The sequence below is a fragment of the Cydia splendana genome, chromosome 12 (genome assembly GCF_910591565.1).
Source record: "Cydia splendana chromosome 12, ilCydSple1.2, whole genome shotgun sequence".
NCBI lineage: Eukaryota > Metazoa > Arthropoda > Insecta > Lepidoptera > Tortricidae > Cydia > Cydia splendana.
In genome coordinates, this window is record NC_085971.1 from 3,443,118 (window position 1) to 3,459,997 (window position 16,880).

Consider the following 16,880-nt stretch of genomic DNA (forward strand, 5'->3'; position numbering starts at 1 on the left):
GTCGAGTTCGCGCCCTGCCACAGGTAATGAGCTCTGTAGCTTTTCGACAGTAATGACGTCGTAACAGCATCATTTAAAATCGGTGGACCTTATCTCTATGCAATAAGGTTTACGAATTATAAATTAACTTTGTGGACGGTAGGCCTTTACTTAGCAGCTAGGAACCTCGGAAGTTGATTGATGAATGATGACGCGGCGGCGTAAGGTCGGGCTCTTGACCTTTATGACACAGTTAAAGACGTGACTGAAAGGCTGTTATTATTTACTGCGAAAATTTGAGGTATCTGTAATTAAATGTAGACGGAGACAGACAGTTTTATTTAACATCTCGTGGAATTAACATTTTGTTGATATGAGATGCTTTCATCCTATGGTTAGATATAGAGCATTTTAGATATAGTTCACTGTAAACTCTTTATAGTATTCACCTAGGTGCAATTTCCAATTCCAAACGACATGGTTGCTTAAAACAATAATTGCTTACCACAGTTACCACCGATAAAAAAATCAAGTAATTTATAACGTTACTTTTTCACCTGCCAGAAACATGTTTCGTCAGCATAATCGTTTACAAACTTCATGTTCCCTTATTTCTCGGTACTGTTATTACTCTACAGTTATAATACGAATTTAAGTACAGTCCATGGCAAATTATCAGGCGTACTCCCACACAGTTTGTCTGGGTGATGTCCGGCTGTGTTCCGACATTCCCTTCGAGAGTGCGAGACCCATTACACAGAAAAGCAATTACTGAAGCCGTGTCAGCATTCGAGTTTGAATGAAAACGAAAACTAGTGTAAGAAGTACCAAGAAATGGTGAAATGTAATATCCTGTGATCCGAAGTCGTACGTGGCACGTTACTTACATAAGCTAGCGAACGTTGGGTATCAATTGCTAAAAACAAGTGTGATATTGTGGCAATTCAAAGTGCATTTAAAAAGGAGCCAAGATAAAATGACCACTGTGGATCTTATGTATGTATAGTTTTATTATTGTGTATGAAGGAAACACTTTGTGCGTAACAAATGTATGTCTGTGCCAAGTTCGCAATATTATCTTTCATGAGCAATTTGATGTCAAGAGAGTAAAGTTCTGTTTATTTATTAAACACACACTGTAACTACTTGTCACGATTGTGAGGTTCTTACTATTATAAACTTGACCTCATGATATCTAGATAACAACTAAACCTTGTTTTTATACCCGATAAAATGACAGTTCAGTCAAGTGGTCCCAATTCATACAACCTATCTGTCATTTTATTACAAAATTGGTACAAAAGCAGGATGATTGGGTAAGTAATTAAATTTGGAATCAGAATTATTACTAGTCCATCCGAGAGTGGTTGACAACGCTTGTGAATAAACTGATTGCAATTATCTGATATTATTGGCTAATAATCTACACGAATTAAGTAATTGCCTGATAAAATTGTCAGTATTGTCACGTTTCCACCAGTGTCGAACTCCATTCATAGTCTTTTTGTGTCGCTTTTGTTTACTCAGCCTTGTTTGTTCGCATTGAAATGTGGTATTATATTATGTATTACGAATGACGTACGTACCGTAAAGTGCTTAGTATTGTTATTGGTAGAGTAGAGGTTACACTAAATGTCTTCTAAGTTCATACCTGTAGTTGAATATTTGAATAGTATACCTAGGGCAGTAAAGTTAAAAATGTCTCAGATCACATGTATGTCGATTTACATGTGATCTGCGGCTTTCTTATTTATTAGACGAGGAGTGTATACTGAGTGTGCCGAAAGTTGACTTTTTCCGCACGAAGAACAGAAAATTGTATTATTTTCAACAGATGAGATATCTCTTGCACTCATCCCATCATACCATTGATTTCGTTTTACCTCATTGGATTGTTTATTTTGCCTCAGGTGTATTGGTAATGTACAGTATCTTACAAAACAATAATAAATAATACTAGTATCTCTCGCGCATCAAATAACTTTGTGTACACAACAAGCAACAATAAGTAGTTTAAAAAGAAAACATCGGCGTTCCACTTCCGTGTGATTAATGTTTTAGTTACGACTGTTAGTGTGTCAATGGGTTGCATTGGCTTTGGTTCATTAGCTGTACACATTGTACTATGTATTTGGCACTACTGCCTGTTTTAGTATCTTTCGACGGATTACACCAAAAGCTGGAATTACGATTGACCAGTAGAGTAATTGTATAACTGTTTCGAAGGATCATTTAGTGTCGCGATTAGTGCAACTATTCGCCAAGTGCTTGGTTGGCAGATTTCTTGCAGGATGGCGGAAAACTTTATAGAGAGTACTTTGAAAAAGTCCTACCACTTTCAAGAATTCACTAATACTATGTAATTCTAAATGTTTTTATTCGGACAGTGCTCCTCATATCCTTCCTCCTCTTTATTCTTAAAGCAAGAACTTAAGTTGTCCTGGTTACACTCCGTCATAGTGTAAAGTGTAGCTCCTTATTTTCATATCTGTCAGAATGAGATTGGCCCGGATTTGACTTCAGAATTCCCTAAAAGGCATTCCTTAAAGAACTTTCCTTTGAAATACGGACAAGCATGTTCTCGATCGTTCGTGACCTCTTCAGCCCTCGATATCCGTCGTGCGAGCGCTATTAGCCCATTATTAGCGTTCTGTCGCTCTGTGAGAACGCTACGGTCAATTACCTTCGCAAATTTTATGCCAGGTAACAGGTGTTGTTAAACTTTCTCAGCAACTCGCACGTTTTGCAATAGAATCTAGCAGGTCACTGTACCTAAATACTCAGATGTTTACGCGTCAATTTAAGACCTACCGCACTCCGTACCCATGCAATCCCTAATTTATTGACATTGGCTGTTATAAAATGTTAGGTATACAGGGTGATCAATCCAAATGGGTCAGTATGGAGAAGTCAGAAACTATAAGAGATAGCGAAATCTGTTCTTAGGAACCATGGCGTCGATTTTAGATTTGATAATAATGGCATTCATTTTTTTTTAAACTATCATACATAACCGGGATTCGGACCTGGCCCCTGTTTCACCAACGTGACAGGTGCGACGAATTGTAAAATCACTGTTGCTGACGTCACAGGCATCCATGGGCTACGGTTACCGCTTACCATCGGGCGGGCCGTATTCCTGTTTGCCACCATGATTGTATTATTAAAAAAATGCTCTTGCTAAGTTTATGACAATTGTCACAAGAAACACTACAATTGTCACGAAATTCCGACATATAACTCATTACCTGTCAAGAATTACCTACAATTCTTCTAAATCTTTGACAATTGTCAGAAACCTCGCAGGAGAAATATCTGTTTTTATCCGATATAATAAAGTTTTTTTAAATAATATGGATGGTGGCAAACAGGAGTACGGCCCGCCCGATGGTAAGTGGTAATCGTAGCCCATGGATGCCTGTGACGTCAGCAACAGTGATTTTACAATTCGTCGCACCTGTCACCGATGTGAAATTGGGGCCTGGTCAATATTCTTTATGTAATCGCGTGTAGTATTTGTTTGAATGGCAACTTTTAAACGATGCGCGATAGGTGGGAGGTGCTCGACCAAATATCATAGAGGGCTCCGAGACAAAACAAACTACATTAAAAAAATTCAAAATAGCCGACTTTTTTTGTAATTTTTTCAAGTTGGTCCGAGCGCGCTGAGATTTGGCATGCGGTGAGTCTAGAGGCCCAAGATTACCATGTCAAAAAAAATTTTAGGAAAAATCCAAAATGGCGGCGGACACGGGCAAAGTCAAATTTCCAAGTAGGTTAAGCGAGCCCGAAGGGTGAGCTTTAGGCCGGTAGGCCGAAAGCCGACCCCGGCGGAGGGCCGAAGGCCCGTAGCCTCCATCCCGACTCCCAATAGGAAAAGTGTTGGGTCGTGTTTAAGCTCCAACTTCGCCCTCTCGTGTGACGCTTCGGGCCTTCGGCCTTCGGCCCTACGCGGAGCTCGGCCTTCGGCCTTCGCAAGCCTCGACGCTTCGCTGTCGGGCATTCGGCCCGCCGACTTCGCTCATCAAGACAGTTGACTTGGTAGAACGCTTGTAAGCACCGCATTCACGCAGCTCGGCCTACGGCCTCGCGTTTTGGGAGTCGGGGTGGAGGCTCCGGGCCTTCGGCCTTCCCCCAGGGTCGGCCTTCGGTCGAGCACCCCCCACCTATCACGCATCGTTTAAAAGTTGCCATACAAACAAATACTACACGCGATTACATAAAGAATGTTGACCAGGTTCGAATCCCGGTTATGTATGATAGATTAAAAAAAAATTGAATGCCATTATTATTAAATCTAAAATCGAAGCCATGGTTCCTAAGAACAGATTTCGCTATCTCTCATAGTTTCTGACTTTTCCATACTGACCCATTTGGATTGATCACCCTGTATAACATCGTGTGACAGGGACAAGCTGATGGTATTGATAGTGTTTTATTATGTTGTCCGACAATGTTTTATAACGTTATACCTATACGATCGGCGCGTGTACAGTCGTACACACTCCCTTTCTCAACGTGAAAATGCAAATAGCTCATACTCAGTGTATAGATATGCTACGAGTAAGATAGGATGTAATTTATTATTATTCATACGGTCGAAAAATATCTATAACCATAAACATCTGCATGAGCTATTTGCTGCATTTGGGTGAACTGTTGTATATAATAATAAGTGGCTAGACTAGGGTGTTTAATTTTTCCGAATTTTCGATTTTCATCTGACTTTGCTCGAATTCTTGTTCTAATTGATAAAATAATATTATACGTTAAAAAAAATTAAAATCGGTCAACATTTAGAGGTTGCACAACATCAACAAAGATTTTTCAAATAACCAACGACTCTACATCGGAGGGTAGAAAATGGTTTAAGCGGATACCATCCAAGCGGAGAGTAGTGTGATACTGAACCTTCTACATATAAATAAATTTTAAAATTAGTAGTAAACTTGGATTTTGGTTACTCGATAAATGTTCTAATTAAGATTTTTCAGTTTTTCCACCTGTTTCCAAAGGAAAAGTGCTTTTATCGTGTTTTAGACGCAAAATTCAGTTTTCTCATTCGATTTTAGTATCAGTTCATTATATTTTGTCATTTTAGAACATAGTTCATTTTCATGCAATGTATGGGGTTCTCACTCTACCTTTTCAACTTGTGCAACCTCTAAACGTTATTCGATTCTTTTGAAAATTGAAATAGATAGTTTTTAGTGTGGGGAGACTCCATTGGTGAGCAAAGTCAGGAAAAATATTTTACTTTTTTTTCTCCATACAAAAGTGAATCACCCTAGGCTAGACAGTAGACAGTTAAATGTACTTGAAATCAACAGCCCATTTTCAAGTTGACTCTCGGACAAAACAGTACAAATGTATGCGGCTATTGTAACCAATAATATGGAGACTACGGACCCCAGTCCTCAAATCAAAGGCATGACCGTACTCAACTATTTACGTAAAATTACAATAAAACTTAAATATAATATCGAAATAATAATATAAGAAGGTACTTTACGATGTTGTAAACACTTTGTTTCTTGACCTTTTATTAACCTTTGCATTTTAGTTGCGCCAGCTAAATTGATCAACGTTTTTGCGACTAGACCTTCAAATTGAGTGTTCTTATTTGAATATGCATTATGCACTTTATAAAACTGTTAGTAAGAATCTCAAAAACCATAATACTTAATAATAATAACCTACACTTTTGGCTTCGGCACCACGCATGCTTCCCAATGTCTGGGACACCATTGTCCCGTATACTATTATTAACACGAGGTTCCAGAATCAGTTTGTCCTTTACTTCATCTATGTATTAACCTTCAACCCATCTCTTTTGTTACAGAGGCGTATTCCCATGGAAGAGCAGCTCATCCTCCAAAACCAGTACCTCTCCAACATCTACCCCAACCTGGCGTCTCTTCGGCAGCCGCTCCAGCGGGAACCTACCGCGGGAGCCAGCACCAGCGCCGCCCGCACCCGCCACCCCGCACCATCATCGCCGGCAGGGGAGCTCGGCTAGTGACAAGCAGTTTGAGGACCTCGTGGCTAGCTCTATAGCCCTCATACAGCATGACAGGTCAGTCTTTTGCCATGGTGCTTCTTCGGAAAAAAATCCTTAACGAAATCTGTATGCATAGGGTGTCTGGGCTACTGAGAAAACACACAAGGAGAATTAGATGTATTACTAAACATATCTTGTTTGCTCTTATCTTAAGGTTTATCCACTTGTGATTTAATTGGCCCAAGTGTTTGTGTTACTGGCATTGAACTCTCTCTTCATTGGCTACATATACAACATAAATAGAATATAGGCACCAGTTTTAAGTGGTTCGCTGAACCAGGAATGTTACCAGAGTAGAGTGTTGATTTTCAGGCTAACATTTGGTTTGGCGGAGAACAGACAAATTCTTTTTAAATTTAATTTATCTGTTCTTCTTCGTTCGTTTAAAAATTAATGTTGCATGAAATCTTATCCTATAATCTTGCTTTTCGTTGTGAAAATACAAGGGAATCAAACGACAGATTTCATGAGTCTGGTTTCATTTCAAAATTACGTACATTTTATATGACGTCACTCTTACGAAGGAAATGTCTGTTGAGACTTAAATAACGTTGCATCAAACACTTGCTTGTGAAAGGGGTTCCACGAAAGATTAGATAAGGGAGAAATGTCTTTTATTTCCAAGCCAATATAACTCGACCATTTTTTAACCTTTGAAATAGTTTTACTGTAAAAATACGAACGTACTAATTTCTTCAGGATTGTCTCAAATAGTAGACAGTTTAAATCTAAATCTAAATCAGGTCTCAAAGGTCAATGCCCGAGAAATGAAAAGTAATTGGGTAACGATGACAGACATTCCATAAACGATTGAATGAGCAAAGAGCGTCAACCTAACCAGCATGTAGTTCATTTGACAGTTCATGAGGTCAGGTCATGATAGACAACTTAACAAGTAGTTTAACATTTCAGGGGGAACAGGTCATATCAAAATAGTACCTACGTAACTACGAAAGTAGGCTAACAAGCTATCGGTGTAGGTAATTTTCAAGAAAAACTTAACCACCAGGTCAGAATACAGTTTAGGCAATTTTCCTTAATAACTTAAAATACATTTCATTGGGTCAGAATTTGACATATGTTTGAGTTTTTATACGCGACTATATTTCAGAAGGTACTTTTTTTGTTGGTAAACTTTTTTTTAGATCGAGTTTACATAAAATATATTGGCCAGTGAAATGGCAAATATAAATGATATCCTAAGTAATCTAGTTTATGGGATCAGGGACTCAGGGTATGGCAGTCACAATTATATTTACTTATCTAAATAACTTTGTTTCGAGCGACAACCCTTGTCTGCTGAAATTTTGTTGAATAACTTTTCGAAACTCCTTTTGTGGGATATGACGCAATAGAAATTATACATAAACAAAATATAGGTACTTAATGGCTAGCAGAATGAACACATAAATCTTGTTCAACGATGCTTGATAATGAACATTCAACTAAACAGGGCTATAACCGCGAAAATCGAAGTTCGCAAATTGCGGGCATCTTTCTCTGTCAGTCTTATTACGTCTTCATTGGAGTAAAAGAGAAAGATCCCCGCAATTTGCGAATATCGGTTTTTGCGGTAACCCCTCAGGCCACCATTACCTGTATGTCAATGTCGAGTCTAATTTTAGTTTTAAAACTTCAAATCATCTCCCGTATGATTGCAATAGTCACAAAGAAAAGATAATAGCTTGTAAATTCACACAATAGCATTATTTCCTTATAACCTGAAAAATGAGCGCTCATTGTGTTATTTCCTCATTGACGTGACATGATACCGTTTACGTCAGACCGTCAGACATAATTGATGCGTGCGACTGCCAGTGGAGCCAGACAACGCGACGTGACGCGAGTTTCCAGGGGGCCTACCGCGAAAACCGAAATTCGCAAATTGCGGGGATCTTTCTCTCTCGGGGAAATTTTCGCGGTTATAGCCCAGCCCATAGGTACGCCTACTAAAACCGTTTCTAGGGTTCCGTACCCAAAGGGTAAAACGGGACCCTATTACTAAGACTCCGCTGTCCGTCCGTCCGTCCGTCCGTCCGTCTGTCACCAGGCTGTATCTCGTGATCTGTGATAGTGATCTGTCTAGACAGCTGAAATTTTCACAGATGATGTATTTCTGTGGCCGCTATAACAACAAATACTAAAAACAGAATAAAATAAAGATTTAAGTGGGGCTCCCATACAACAAACGTGATTTTTGACCGAAGTTAAGCAACGTCGGGCGGGGCCAGTACTTGGATGGGTGACCGTTTTTATAGATAATGCTACGGAACCCTTCGTGTGCGAGTCTGACTTTTGCCCGGTTTTTGATAATTTTAATTTCTCTAATACTATTGTAGAAGTCATAAAGCATAAATTGAATGACCACACTGTTAACTGGCCGTTTCCCTTTCTTCTTGCAAAGATAGAAGTTACGATCATCATCATCATATCAGCCAGAGGACGTCCACTGCTGGACATAGGCCTCCCCCAAAGAGTGCCACAATGACCGGTCTTGCGCCACCCGCATCCAGTTACGATAGCTATTCGGAAATCTTTTATTTCTACTCATGTCTGTTGTTCGAATATTGTATTATAAGACTCTTACAATAAGAGTGGCAAAGATAGAAGGATATGATATATGATATTCGCAGTAAAAGTCCAGTGTAATGCCCTCTGCACACACCCAATTAATCCGAAAAATCGTGACTGGACAATTGTCTAGACCCAAAGATATGACCGGTGGCTTTAGCCTTTCTACGCGGATGTATGTATGAGTATGTGTGGGCGTGTGACAGGTGTAATCGTGACCTCCCGCCACGTCCCAATAAGTTTTCGTCCGTTTTCGTATCGGTTCCGCTCTGTTAGCTGTCATTAGCGTTATTAAAGTAGTTTGTTCATTTAATTTTGTAACCTCTACTCGTACAGTATACCGAGTCCTCGCATCAGTTATTTGTGGCTTTCAATATCCACATACTAGGTAAACACTTTCTAAACGAAAACTGTCTGCTAGTCGGTTTGCTATCTTTTCGTTTTGTGTAATGTATTTTGTGAAAACCTTCTCATTACAGTAAATAAAAATGTATAAAATCATTGACAACCCTGGAAAAATAGTACCGCAAAACCAGCAAATCGATGCTAAAGTAGTATGAAGTGGCCCTAGCGCCTCCAGCGAACACGACCGGCAATTGTAGGGCTGCGTCAAATTATACAGGTATTTCCGCTTCTGTGGACCCGACGTAGCATTCTGGCTTTGAAAATTGCTGTAATAGAATTTTAAATCGTTTCGTGTTGGAGGACTCTTTTTTTATCGCCGTGGTTAGTGTTCGTGAGATCTTGATGTAAAATAAACATCGTGTGGATAATTGTTGTTTTAACTATATTTATAAACTGTTACACTATTTACTGGCTTCAGTAAATGAGATGTACTTACTTTAGATTAATGCGAAATAGTAAGAATCGAAGTCTAGGTTTTTTAATTGAAGTTACACGAATTTGTAGCTATTAGGCTCCTGGTCTCAAGTTTTTCAATTGGTATTGCTATAAGATTATAGTCAGTACAATCTAGCATTTTCCCTGTTGTGATTGTGACCTAAAACTGTTGTCGTAATATAATTATGGTTATGTCAGAAATTCGTAGAGATCTGTAAAATGTAATATAAAAAGCCGATACACTATTGGCCGACACTAATGCCGGCTCTGTAACTCTTTAGTCCACACACCAGCTTTGTATAAAATGTCCGTGTCGATGTCAAGGTGTGACACAAGGTTAGACTTGACATTGATATCCACGACGGCGACGACATATCATAATTTGATTAAAGAGCACTTTAGAGCACTTTGACGTATTAGATTTTGGTGTGGCAATATTTTATCAATCGATCAATTATTCTCTATCATGTGGTCAGCCAACGTGTAGGTATGTAGATATACAATTGTATGATACCTATGCACGCTTGTGTCTCTTATTAGGATATTTATTTATTTATTTAACAAATCTTACAGCTATCTTTACAGTTTCTATTATATATCTTTATATATATTTAAAAAAGTCTCTTACGATTATCTTACGCCTAAAGATATTATCCCAAACCAAAATAACCAAAAGTAGAGTCGTCTAAAGATTTATCTATTATCTTTACTGCAGACTTTAATCTACGAACCAATTATGAATCCCAAAGATTAATCCACTGGCTGCAAGATAAACGAAGATCAATTATTGGATAGAGTTAAACTGCGAATCATGCAGCTCCTATCAAACCGGTATTGCTGCATCCCTATTCGCTGCGAGCCACAGCTTTATAATAACTTTATCATCGCCGGAGATCAGATTTACTAGCCTATCATCAGCGAAGTAAATCGAATACTTTCGAGACTTAGGTAAGGTTCTGCCTAACGAAACTGATTCATCATAATTCGTAATCGATGCTTCTTTTTTTTGGGTCCTTCAAGCCTCCCACATTGAGGGAAAACTAAAACAAAGCGATTTTCAATCAAAGCAAAATGATCAACGGTGGCGTTTCTGACAATTACTTTCAATCAGACAGAATTAAGCTTGACAATTGTAACAGTCGGGGCCGCAAACGCTCCATCGGGATTGGCAACGCTTGTCAAAAGACCGCTCGCTCGTCTCGGGACAACTTCAGTACCGAACTCCTCCTCCTTGCTTCGTCCTCCTCGGTGCTGAGGGTCGTGACCTCCTACGTGGAGCACATGATTCCGGATGGCAGATTTTCAGCCTATCCGATCCCTTGTACCTAACTAGTTCTGCGTAATGTGAGATTGAATGCTATAACCTGACTTGCACTGAGGGTCTACCGCGAACAAGAGAGGGAGATAACAAAAAATTGATTTTCGATGTTCGCGGTAGGCCCTCTGACACGGTTATATCGACGTGGTTGGTAATCATCGAGAATAAGAGCCGAAAGGCATCTGCGGTGGTCACGAAGCGGCACTATTAGCTCGCTTCCTGTTGCAATTACCCGCAACGTGTAGTTATGTAATTATAGCTAACATATGTTTATGTTTACTCGGACTTGTGTGGACGAAGGCATTCGAGGACCTGTAAAACTGGAATAGAGTAATAGTGCATAGGAAAATTGAACGCGGAGAAATGGGGTTGTTCTAATGAAGATTTTGTGCCCTTGACCAAACTTTATAACCCAAAATAATTAGGTGCTGAGACGCTCAGTAATGAAACTGTGCATAAAATACTAGTAGCACAGGCAGCATTTGCAATTAAACTTCAGAATCTAGTGAGGAATTTCGTTGACCAAAGCACAAGATGTTTGACGCGCCATTGGCAAACTAAAATGAAGTCGAGTAGGACATGTTGCCAGGAAGAGTGGTGAATTCGAATATAGGCTCATATTCAGATTATTAAACCTATAATAATTATTATACCTATTGGCGATTAGCGTAAAGTTCAAGCTTAGAGAAACGAGTGAGCTTGGAGTTTTAAGTGAGCTTTGCGAAAACTTATTTTGATAAGTTTTGAATTTAGCAACTATTAAGTTTTAAGCAAGTTTTAAACTTATTTTTAATATGTTTTACCATGCCTTGTATGGGAGGCTTATTATTTACGAAGTAAGGAAAGCCATATTTTTATGGAGTAAGCGCTCTCAGCTACATTGTACGCGAGGGAATTAGACGAGTGTACTGCAGAAAAGGCACTACAAACAAAATCGCGGCTTGTCGTGAGCTAGCCCCTCTTTCCTAACAAAATAACACAATATTGTAGAACTACCCGCAATATTTAGGACACTGTAACTGTACTAATAAATTGCATTCAAGCGAAGCAGCACGCTTAAAACAGGTTTGACTAAAGAGCACTGCAGCATTGCCTTCATTCACACGAGCTGAATGGGAAAACATCTTTTCTGGGAATATTTCTAACTTAAAGATTTTATACTCTGATCAAATCCTAATTATATATTTGACTCGTAACGACTTTCCTGTTTGAGCCTTCTCAGAAACGTGCTTAATCGCATCGTGCAGATCAACACTTATCCTGTTCTAAAGAGATCGAGATATGTAGGTACTTATAAGGACTATAAAAACCGGCCAAGTGCGAGACGGACTGGCGTTCCAAGAGTTCCGTCCGTACATTACCCAATTTTTAACATTTGCATTTTTTATGTGGAAGGAGCTTGAATGAAATGTCTTTAAAAAACCCTAAGGGGTCGGATCAAAAACTATTAAGTAATTAAGTCCGACGCACGCTTGACTACACATTTCTAATAGGTTTCCTGTCATCTATAGGTAAAAAACTGTTTTGTATATTTTTTTCAAAATTTTAGACCAAGTAGTTTTGGAGATAAAGGGGGGGGGGGGAGGGGAATGGTCGGATAGACAAACAGACGCACGAGTGATCTTAATAAGGGTTTCGTTTTTTCCCTTTTGAGGTACGGACCCTAAAAACAGCACTAGAATTGGACCAAGATAACTCTGCATGGCATTTGCAATGACAAAGTGTAGCTATGTCATAATTAATGTCAAATTTCTATGAAAATATGACGTTTATTATGCCACTGCCGTTTGTTCTATTCAAATCAGTGCAAAGTTAGCTTAGACGGGCTCTACCTGTCCTATATACAGGCCACGCGTTTCAAATCCAAAGTACTAAGAAAGTCATGTCGGCTGTCTGGACTTGGACGGCTGCGCGAAATAGCACTATCAGCAAATGTGATGCAACATAATTTTAGTTTAACCAGCAATAATATGTTACCCAACTAAGAGCTGTTTCCCACTGACGTCCAGTTTTTTTGCGGGTACGGTTTTTTGCAGGATCTAGTTTTCTGTAGTATGCTTGCAGAATCCTCGTGTCAAAGTTACTATATTAGCACCTATACTACTAAAACGGGATCCTGCAAAAAACCGCACCCGCAAAAAAACTGGACGTCAGTGGGAAAGCGGCCAAACGCCGCATAAAGATGTGACGCGCTCTTATTGCACTATAAATAAGATCGTGTCAGATATTTTTTGCGGCCTTCGTTGTGTAACATATTATTGCTGGTGACTGTACAAGTAATGCTATTAAAAATACATTTTTTTAAGACACAGTTGTCCTTATCACGTGCATACAGTCACGACATAAACTAAAGTGTAGTCTAGAGCCTAACTTGTTTGGCTTCCAGGCCTTCCAGCCATCTAATTCTCATAGCTCTATTCAGATTGCGAGCTCGACTAATATAACTTGACCCCTCGGAACTTGGAAATTACTCTAACACTTGTTCGTTTGAAGCGTTGTTTAACAGCTCAGCTCGACTCACTGATCACTAAGGACGATCTAACAAGAAATACACACTGAAATACATACCTTATCTCATTGTAATAATGTTTACGAAATGTCAACTGTTCTCATAAATAGTAGGTAAGTGAAATGGGAAAGGCAAAGATTATCGAGGCTGTGCGTGTCCATTTCCAACTGCAATCTTAGGAATTAAGTCAATTTCGTCCGGTCGATTGGTTTAGCGATTTGTTTAACTACGTCAGCTGCGGATTACATTCCTGATACGCTTGTATAAATGTTTAGGCCTGTGAACGGTTGGTCAAACAAAGTTCATTGACCATTACTAAAATGTTTTTGATTGAGTTCGCGCACGATTAAACTAGTGTAGGTGGGCCACCTGCCGTGGACTTCTGCGGTTATCAACGTGATAACATGATAGAGCTAACGACCTTTTTAAAAGACAGACGAATTTGCTGAACCAATTGTGTCGCTGATTTTCAGCAACAAGTCTGCCTATTATAAATACGAGTAAGTATAAATATTTAAGCGGCTTCTCTGCCAAGTGCTCATTCCCTGAGCGATTTTATGTACAAACGCTGGCATTGAAATTGGCGACTAACAAACGAACACAAGATGAGAATAGAACGTCCTCCGCCAACAATACATTCTGGTAATGCGTTGTGTTGCAACAGTGGCACACAATGTCAACCTCCATGGAACGTTCATAAGTTCTTTGGCCATAGTTCACAGTAGCGGGGTTTTAGAATGAATAGAATGTATAAATAAGGTACAGTTGGGTAAGAAAAAATAGAACTCGACAAAGTAATACATTTTAACAGTGACCGCCAAAGACATCAGCTGACTACAAAATACAAGCTACCTTGTGTAAGAGTAAAAACACGAGAGCACCATTTATACCAATATTTATTAGGGAATCACAAACATGAGAGTTTAGGTCTTAGATAATAGGGTAAGACCTCCAGTGAATGAACACTTAAGCAATTATCCAAGTTTGAAAAATCATTTCTCAGCATTCATTAATAATTGGAATAATTAACTGCAATTTAATCAATCCTCATTTAATAAACAAGAAAGTAATTTCCGCGATTTTTTATTACTTTCATAGTTTTTGAGTTATAGCAGAATTTATGAAAAAGTACCCAAAAACCTAATGAATGAACATAAAAACTAGTGAATGAACACCGCAAAACCCAGTGAATGAACATTATTTACATCATTTTAATCAGCATTAAAAAACATTTTTAACATAAAAACCGTTTCTAGCTCTATTTTAGTAGGTATAGCTAAAGCGTTCATATCTTTTTATCCCTTCATATTTATTTCAATTAAATAAAATGATGGTTATTCACCAATAACACAGCAACCCGTTACATATTAATAAGAAAAAGCGAATCAATTTTTAAAACAAGAAATAACGTGCATATTTTGATGAAAATAGGTCAGGCTTAGCAAGTAATGCTTAAAATAATAACCTTGTCATTGCGTTATTCGTGGTTATATTGTTCATACATAGAATTAGTAGAAATCTAGTAAATGAACAAGCCAAATTTTGTATAGTTCATACATAGGCATGAAAAATCTAGTAAATGGACTATAGAAATTTGGTTTGTTCCAATACTGGCTGAATGAATCAGAATCGTTTTCTATGCAGAATCACAAAAAACAAGCTCAATACCATTTCGTTTACATATAAATTTTGAAAAAAATGTAAATCTAGACTACACCAGTAAATGAACACACCGTTCATTTACTGGTTTCAGAACATTTGATAAGCCAGTAATGGACCTATAAAAAATAAAGACTTAATCGCATAATACGCCGACAAAGTCTACATTTATAGAAGGTTTAACTCTTAATCTAACCAAATAACTCAACTTTGTACAGGTAAACATTAAATAAGCACTTCATATGTTGCTCCAAACGTACACTGTTCTTACCTGGGATCTAATTTTTCCTTACAAAACTTCAAAACCAGAAACCTGTAAACTTCAAATGCCAGTCACATTCAAACTGGTCGAAAATAAATTTATCACGGGTTGCCATTGCATAGAAAATAGAGTTGTTAATAAGAAAAAAAATACGAAAAGTGGTGGAAATTGCTGTATTTCTTATTTTAGACAAAAAACGTGATTTTGTTCATTCACTGGGGGGTGTTCATTCACTGGAGGGTTTACCCTATGCGACGCCGTTCACGCGCAAAACCGATCTACAAGATGGACGACACCACTAGTGATGTGGCATTCCCGGTTATGGTAGTGATGTGATGCACCGTTAAATGACGATTCCGCCTTTTACTAGAAAATTTGAAAATCATGCGCTCATATTTATGAATAAACTAATCAACCAACTTTCCCCTTACTTGTTGAAGGGCAGACGAAGCCCTTGATGACCTTCTTTATTCGGCACACAATCGAAGCCATCTCAAATAATCAAAGCCCACATACCTCAGACAACAATGCATGATAAAGGTACCTTTTTGAAGGGAAAAATATGGTGATTGCTATATTGGGCGTGAATGATGGGTATTCAATTCGTTGCCCGCATCGTAGGTATGTGTTATTTATTTGACCATTTGCTGGTTTCGAAAAGACTGACACAATAACCTTTCAAAATACAAACGTTATTGTGTAGTATTTTTTTAGTAAACTGCGAATTTTTTTTTCTACTCTACGACTGTAATTCCTGAATTAACATTTATTAATTCCTGAATTATACCAAACTGCATTTGCGTACTTTTAATGTATGGGCTCCAAACTCAACTATAATATTCATTTCGATACAGTTTAGTCAACTATAATGAAATTGACCAATCACAGCTCGCCGCGGTCAAGAGGACGAAACAAAACCATAGCTCAAATTAATTACTTATTTTAGGTTGTATTGTAGGAACAATTGCTTCACAAGTCAGAAACGCGCATGTGACACCCTTAATATAGGAACATCCATAGACTACGAAAACAGCATAGCGTTACTTGTTAGTCTCCATAGGCTACGGTGGCTAAAATCGAGAAAAAAACTGTTTAAAAATTGAATTTAGCAAGGAGCAAGTACCAGGGCCTCATGAGTTACAGAAGGTGTCGTTGACCAACCCGACGGGGAGCCTACGAGTATGAAGGTATCGCGGCTGCTCGCATATCTTAGCTGTATACTTTTGGTTTGTTTACCTATATGATTCTACTAGTTTAAAGTATTATTTTTGTTAACTCGTAGAAAAAGTATTGTATATACAATAGTGATATAATCAAGCTTTTCAATCTCGTACCTTACTTAGGCAACTCAGCAAGCTTCGTTGCCTAAACACGGTACTCGACTGAAAAGCTCTCTATTATATCACGATTGTATAAAATACTATTTTATAATAGGTATAAGTACATAGACAATGGTAGTCTTATAAAAGATTGAGAAAATATACTTTCAAAACATGAACAGATAAGATCGTTTTGAATGGTAAAAGATCATCTGAATGGCATTGCACATCATTTTATTCGAAAGTCCGCCTTTATTATTCCGCGAAAAATATTACAATGGATTTAGCCCGTGTAGGTGGGAAGTTGGAAAATATGATATCCCTAATACCTACCAACTTTTGTTACAGAAAAATGTTATCCA

At 38.3% G+C, this 16,880-nt stretch overlaps 1 protein-coding gene across 1 annotated transcript in view; it reads left to right on the top strand.

The window, feature by feature from the left end:
• Nucleotides 1–16,880, top strand: part of LOC134795329 (TBC1 domain family member 12-like) — a 64,008-nt gene that overhangs the window by 37,004 nt on the left and 10,124 nt on the right. Inside the window, exon 2 of the mRNA XM_063767151.1 lies at nucleotides 5,822–6,055. Coding sequence (XP_063623221.1) covers nucleotides 5,822–6,055 — 234 coding nt within the window. The remainder of the gene's footprint in view (nucleotides 1–5,821; nucleotides 6,056–16,880) is intronic.